Source organism: Lolium perenne, chromosome 7, assembly GCF_019359855.2.
Source record: "Lolium perenne isolate Kyuss_39 chromosome 7, Kyuss_2.0, whole genome shotgun sequence".
NCBI lineage: Eukaryota > Viridiplantae > Streptophyta > Magnoliopsida > Poales > Poaceae > Lolium > Lolium perenne.
The window spans coordinates 210,762,128-210,769,294 of NC_067250.2; the positions used below are offsets into that span (position 1 = coordinate 210,762,128).

The 7,167-nt window shown below is 42.9% G+C and overlaps 1 protein-coding gene across 1 annotated transcript; it reads right to left on the reverse strand.

Moving 5' to 3' along the window:
- Positions 1-415: 415 nt before the first annotated feature.
- LOC127314323 (kinetochore protein NDC80 homolog) lies at positions 416-6,062 on the reverse strand. The gene is made up of 4 exons (XM_051344779.1): positions 4,852-6,062; positions 2,747-2,993; positions 978-1,124; positions 416-882 (listed from the first exon to the last, which is right to left on the reverse strand). Exons 1-4 carry the CDS (start codon positions 5,991-5,993, stop codon positions 661-663), a joined length of 1,758 nt encoding a protein of 585 aa, XP_051200739.1. The 5' UTR covers positions 5,994-6,062; the 3' UTR covers positions 416-660.
- Positions 6,063-7,167: the final 1,105 nt, after the last annotated feature.

A 7,167-nucleotide genomic window follows, 5' to 3' on the forward strand; every position in this document is an offset into this window, starting at 1 on the left:
CCGCGCCAAGTCCTCCGCATGAGAGGGAGAGGAGTCCCCGCCGCCGCCAACGCCCAGGCTTTGCCCAGTGACGCCCTCCGGCGGCGGTGAGGGGAGGGAGGAGCAGGGGAGGGGGCCTGGGCAGTTGGCGGCTAGGGTTCCCTCCCATCGCCCACGGGAGCGACGAGGGGGAACGGGGGCGGCTAAACTTACTCATATTATTCAAAGCACTCTTTTTGATCTTATCATAACATTTGATTGCTTGCTTCATTTATTGAAACTTCAACTTTGTTATTTTTTTTTATCTTTAATTCTCGTTATAGTGTGATTCCCTCCGAGTATTAGTCATTCGATAGGTGCATTTAATGTCTTTGGAGTGTTTTTTTAGAAGAAAGTGAGATCTTTTCTAAAAAGCTAGTTTCAACTTCCAAGGCGATACACAACAGCATTTTTTTTCTTTTACTCTTAACATACTGACGTACTTCCAGGTTTGAAGGTTCGAGTATAGCAGGAGATTCCGCTAGGGCAACAAAAGGGCACCTATAAAACACGACAAACCCATAAATTACGGACAACAGAGACAAGCTATCTCACAGACAAACTAAATTCATCTAGCAGGCCTACAACAGTTCCAATCCACACATATAATGTGGGCATTCAAAGATTCAGTCGCTCAGAGCATCACTTCTTGTGTGAAACCTCAGGGGTAGATACCATCTTGGCCGACAGAGAAGCAATGTCGTCCACGCATTCATAGAGGTCTTTCTTTATCCCTGCAGTTGATGTTTCTACGAACTCTTTATAGTCCGAAATGCTATCGATGAGCTGCAGCAGTTCCCTTGCACACGCCTGAGTCTCTTCATCAGTTTCCCGTGATGCATCTCGGAGACTCTGTTCAGAAGTCTGCCGAATCACAATAGTGTAAGTGATTCTGTTTGTCCATGGGGCACAGAAACTGAATAAAATAAAATAAAACACAACACCACACAAGGAAGTACCTTTAAAAAGTCGTCTGCATCCTTTTCAACAGTACTCATTTCATGTTCCTTCTTCTCTGATTCATCTTTCATTTGTCTAGCATCAACTGTACAACTTGAAACATGGTTTCGAATTTCAAGATCCAGTGAATCCACCTGAGTAACCATCTGGGAACAGAAACTGAAATGTGAACAGGTACACAAAAAAACTTGTTCGCAGTTTTGCATTTATTATCCAGAAGGTTACAGAATAGTTATTGTGATTGTGTTGTACGAAGCATACAACTAGGTTAGCCTCAGTCTTAGCATAGATAAACCTTTTTGGCAACACAAGAATTTTACATATTTCGCATGGCAACAAGAGAACATCCCTAATTTCAAACTGGGTCAAATTGTGCAAGTTTATCACAAGCTAGGCATCTCAATCAGTTTATGCAGCTCAAACTAATATTTACAAAATGAATTGGATTGGCAGTGGAAAATAGTATAATTAGATTTTTCATGGAAATGTTTTCATAACATCATAACTTTATGGCTCTTTACTAACATATTCATATGAAAACTAACGGTCAAAGTTGCACGCAGAAACTGCATCAAAAGTTAAAACTCAAAACAGCATGTTTTGTTGAACTGAGGGGGTAGAAAATAGAGGAAGTAAGCCATTGGCCAGTGTTGACTTGAGATTTTTCAAAGAGTTCACTTGAGAAATGTTTGCATGATGCACAACATACAAACAATAAGCCAACTATTTTCTATACTGTAATGAGTACTAGCATATGGTACAGAAGCTCCATTTACCAGAATTGTGAGTTAACTTTCGCTAAAAGATAAGGGTTTCCGCTTTGATGCATGAGTTAAGTTCATGAACATACCAATGGTTAAAACAGACTTCAGGTCTTTGTTTTCTTTTATGTTTTGATGTATATACTATATAAAACTTCATCCCTGAATATGCGGTGCCACAAAATATTCCCATAGCCCGAGGCAGGGTTGTTAAAGGGAAGATTTGGACACAGATACCCCGAGCAATCCGTTCGGTGGAGTTAATATCACTCATTTAGAACACCAAAACCTACTGAGCTCCCTTTCTCCCTGTTAGCTATCCCTATTGCTACCCGCATGCGTTGTCTCTCTGCTGATCCTCTCGCACGCGTGCTTCCTCTACCTCACGCTTCTACCTCGCTGCTTGGCACATGCAAGCCTCTATTGACCATTCGTCATCTCAGGTGTCACTCAGATCGCCAGCATAACATGAGTATTGCAACCAAATGTAGAGTTGAAGAATGGTGCGTTATCACTCTAAAATTCTGAAGCTTTTGTATTCTCTGGTCAAGTTTTTGTCTCTTTCCTGACCGATAAGAACCATATGAACTCCGCATGATTAGGCCTAATCTCAGTTTCCCTCTTCCTTTAGCCATGTTCATGGTAACCTACCCCAATCGAATATTCAACAACCTCACGACGAGTTCCGCAGTGACAAAAAGGATGTGTGACGACGCACAGCGCCATCATAGGCTGCGCAGACACTTTGGCACTGCTGCACACGCCATGGTTGAAGTCCCTGAAAGTTTCTTATTCAAGCTATGGGTCAACGTCTGTCTCTTACAAGTACAGGTCGTTACTGTCTAAGTCAACAGCATCCGAGTCAAACAAGCTGTCGCCCCTTTTACCATCTGACCCGTCGACATCGCCGTCTCTGTCTCACAAGGCTAGCGCCACCTAATGCTGGACTAAACAGTTAAAAAATTGCGCTGCATATTCACTGAAGGAGGGACTATAAGATGACTAACCTCGTTATTTTTAGCCTGTAGAACAGAAACCTGACTCTTTTTCTCCTCCAGCATTTTAGCAATTCGTTGCAACTGCTTTTGCAGATCAATTGACTCATCATGCTTTGAGACAAATATCCGTTTAGTCTCATTAGCAAGAGCAATGAGCGCAGGTTTTAGGGCAGTTTTGTAGGTAGTACCAAGGATCTCAGCTGGGGAGGATCCTTTTGAATTTATCATGTACTGGAAATCAATACTGGGTTTCAACCTGCAAATTGGCATAAGAGTGATTTACAATAAGGCACCAAACTCTAGATATAATTAACGAAAATGACAGTAAAATGATATCTTTCTGGGATCTTGATCTTTGTTTGCTTCAGTGCTGCCACTAAATAACTGGCACTGGGAGCCAATTTAGACATAATTCAAGAATACTATATTACCCAAAACCTAGCTTTTGCTTTTATATTTCTCAATTACCTAATCCATCAATTTTACCATCAAACATAAAGAAGCTAAAAGAACTAATCCTGCACGACTGCCTGGCTAGAAATCTAAAATGTAGAAACTGGAGTCTCCTTTGGAGTTTGCACATTAATTCTAGAGAAATAGAAAAAAGCTACTCCCTCCGGTTCATATTAATTGACTCTAATATGGATGTATCAAGACATATTTTAGTTCTAGATACATCCATATTGGAGTCAATTAATATGAGTCGGAGGGAGTACATAAATCTGTTCATTTTACGATCAAGCTGAACAAAGGTTTCAGATAAATACTCGTGCAGCAAGAAGTCTTGGTTCAAGCATAATAGTCTAAATCACAAGGACAAATTATGTCGGATAGTTGAAAAAACTTGGAATTTCAAACACAGGCTAAAGCAATAAAGTAGTTTCATACCATGTAGATAGACAAAAGTAGACTAACGCTTGTCAGACTAGATTTTCCTGTCAGATTCAAACTTCATACTATCTTTCATATATGACATAATCAAGCCTATCATCCAGAATTTAAATATGGCATCTTTATACTCCGTTATATTAGGTATATGACCTTTAGAAGCCTATGTATTAATCCTAGAAAGACAATTAAAGATTCCCAAGTTGATCAGGGTTATTTTATAAAAAAAATGGTTAAATTATCTCTTGAATATGATAGACACAAAACTCTTGTTCAATTAGTATCACATCATGAAAAGTATGGACTATCCTTATTAGTTGGAAACATATATTTAGTACTATCGTGCAGCTACCAATTAAAACAAGGCACACTAATCAGAAAAGAGAAAAAAAACATACTCTAATATGACAAAATATGCTGAATGAATTAGACGTGTATGTAAGTAAATATATGCTCTAAAAATGCCATAATCTTTCTACAAGGAGAGGTGGGAGTGTAACAATATTATGAAGCAAAATAGATAGGAGGCTCTTTGCAAAATTCTATGCAGCATAGCCATATAACCTTCCTAGAAATTTTTCCATATATGAATCCATTGTTGTGTAACATGATGCTATGTTCAACAGCAAAAGATAAAGAAAGGAATGATCAGGGACAGTCGGTCAGGGAATCAAGAGACTTAAACTACAGATATAATTGAAGGGAGAACAGGAGACAAAGTGGATCAGGGGTAAAAACATATCATGTCTAACATCTTTCCTGCACTTTCTGCTGTGTAACACCGCAATGTTGGAACCGTCTAATGTAAACTACTGAAGGACTGCCTATTCACTGTCTCAATCAGAAGTCTATGTATGCACAGATCTGACCTCAATAACAAGTTAAACCTCTAAACTGCAGTAACCATAACACTCCTGTAAAAAGTAAAATAAGCAATACTGATTAATTCTCGAATGAAGTACCACTTGAACTATGGAGATTAAGAAGGACAAACATATTGAAGTATGGAGCACCCTCTCAGCACTAGAATAGATAGATTCTTGTTTAACTTATTTCTTCATATCAAATAAGAGTATCCCCCATTAGTGACAGAGGTAGCAACAGTTACTTGGTTAGCATCAGTTTCAAGGTGCTTAGATAATAATCGAGGCATTGGTGAAAGAATAACGGTTTATGGACAAACTAAAGATTCAGGAAATCCAAAGTTCTTTCTAGGGAATTCTTACTTTCTGAGGGCCTGGTTACACAGCTCAGCAAGCCCCTCAATCTCCTCGAGCTTAGTGAGCAGTAAAGCTTCGAGTTCCCATCCCTTCTCCTCCAGCACCGCGTTGGCACTCTCCACCTTGGCAATATCATTCTCCACCGCTTGCATCTCCCTAGTCATCCTATCGACATCCCTGACATTGACCACCTGCATCTCCACCTTTTTCACTAGCTCCTCATTCTCAGCCATCATCTGCTGGCCATTCATTACCTTGGCCTGGAGCTCCTTCTCTTTCTCCAGCAGCGCATCTTCCTTCTCCTTGATCTTGGTGGACCAGCTCTTCACCACAGCCTCAAACTTCTGAACGTCCGCGGTGAATGCCTCCTTCTTCTCCTCCAGTGCCCTCAGGCGAGAGGGCTCAGAGGTTTGCTTACTCCGCTTGGCTACTAGATCCTGGACCTCCTTCTCCAGCGCCTGAACGGCCATTTCGCAGGCGTCGGCTTGGGCGCGGGCCTTGGAGTGGTACTCCTCGTCGAGGGAGGCGGCAGCATCATCCTCACCTGTGAGGAATAGGTAGTAGCTGTCGGTGAGGTAGAGCATTAGGTCATTCGAGGTGGCCGCGGTGGGGGTAGAGGACGCGTGGAGGTTGTCGACGACGCGCGAGAGGAGGGTGAGCCAGTAGAGGACGGAGAGGAGGGGCGGCCAGGAGTGCGGGGTCCCTGGGGCCTTCAGGGCGGAGCGGGTGAGCTTGTAGGGGCAGCCGAGGGAGCGGAGGAGGCTGAGGAGGTCCTCCTCCAGGGAGCTCTTGACGGGGTACCCGAGGTGCTCGAGGAGGTGGCGGAAGGCGGCGAGGATGTCGCGAGCGGCGGGGAGAGGCGCACGGAGGTTGATGGAGGGGGCGAGGTAGGAGTTGACGACGCGGAGGGCGGCGGCTTGGGAGCTGCGGTCGGAGAGGTTGGCGATGGGGGCGGCGAGGGAGGGGCCCGTGGCGATGGAGGAGGGGCGGCTGCTGCACAGGCTGACGGCGTCGGAGTCGCGGCGGGAGAAGGCGTCGTCGAGGTTGCGCGGGTAGAGGGGCTGGTCCGTCATTGGGGTGCGATCAGCCGCCGAGGAGGGCGCCACGGAGGACTTCGGATGGCGGCCGCCGCCGCCGCCGCGCCGCATTTCCGGTGCCGGAGTTGGGGTTTGGAGATTTGAGAAGTGCGGGTTTCGATTCGATTTTGGGGGAGACTGGCTTTTGGAGGTGGGGATTTCAGTACCGCGCGCTCGCACGCGTGCGCTTTGTGTTGGACCGTAGCCCAGTAGGCGTTGTTTTTCCTTTTTTTTTTCTTCCGGTCTTTCCTACTACTATTTCTTATTTTCTGTCTCTTTTCTTTATGTTTCTTGTTTTGCAATTTTTCATTTTACTCTTTTATTTTATTTATTTTTAGGAATATGCATAAAATATAGTATAATTTCCCAACCTCTGAATACTTTTCTAGAACTTGTTACCATTTTTTCGAACCCTGTAAACATTTTCTAAACCATGCTTCAAACCTATTTTGAACCATGGGAACATTTTTTTGAACCTCGTGAACTTCCTTTAACTGGTGAAAATTCAATTTACCAGGAAATTTTTTTGAAAACATGGAAAATCTTTTTAGTTAAGTCGGTTAAAAATAGTTTTGCTTTTTCCCTCGCTCGCCCCTTCTAGTCAACGTCTTCGTTTTTTGTTGGTATCAAATATACTACCTCCGTCTAAAAATAAGTATCTTACTTCTCTCTAGATACATATATATCTAGATACATTTTAGTTATAAATATATATGTATCTAGAAAAAGTTAAGACACCTAATTTTAGACGGAGGGAGTAGAACTTGTGTAGTAGGATTTACCGCCTAGAAAAAAAGAAGATATCTGGGTATGCAAGAAAGAGAGTGAAGAGTTCAGAGGCACAACTCAAAGCATTGTGTACATAAGAGAATCGATACATATGGTCTGCAGTGACAACATCACAACAAAAGTTTCCAGCATACCGTGAAGAAAATGGAAAATGCCCCAGCATCTTAAGTCACGTTTCGTATCCTAGTAATACCAACTTCAGAAACATGTGAGCATCAGCGCTTGGAGGCAACATTAAGAGTAAGTTGTCGGACAACTTTTTTTTTTTTGAGAAACACGGTACACACACAGACGCTCATATACACGCGTATACACTTACCCCTATGAACGCACACACGTATATCTACCTCTGTGAGCATCTTCGAAAGACTGAGTCAACGGATTAGATCTTGAAATTGACAAAGTTACCACAGACGTCTCGCTGTCGACGAAAACGTCGCCTGCCTCCCACTAAATG

Excerpts from the sequence above, each read along its gene's own strand:
- LOC127314323 (XM_051344779.1), bottom strand. The coding sequence starts at position 5,993 with ATGCGGCGCGGCGGCGGCGGCGGCCGCCATCCGAAGTCCTCCGTGGCG. Across the intron at positions 2,994-4,851 it reads TGTAACCAGGCCCTCAGAAA|GTTGAAACCCAGTATTGATT; the intron begins GTAAGAATTCCC and ends GCCAATTTGCAG. Across the intron at positions 883-977 it reads ATGCAGACGACTTTTTAAAG|ACTTCTGAACAGAGTCTCCG; the intron begins GTACTTCCTTGT and ends GTGATTCGGCAG.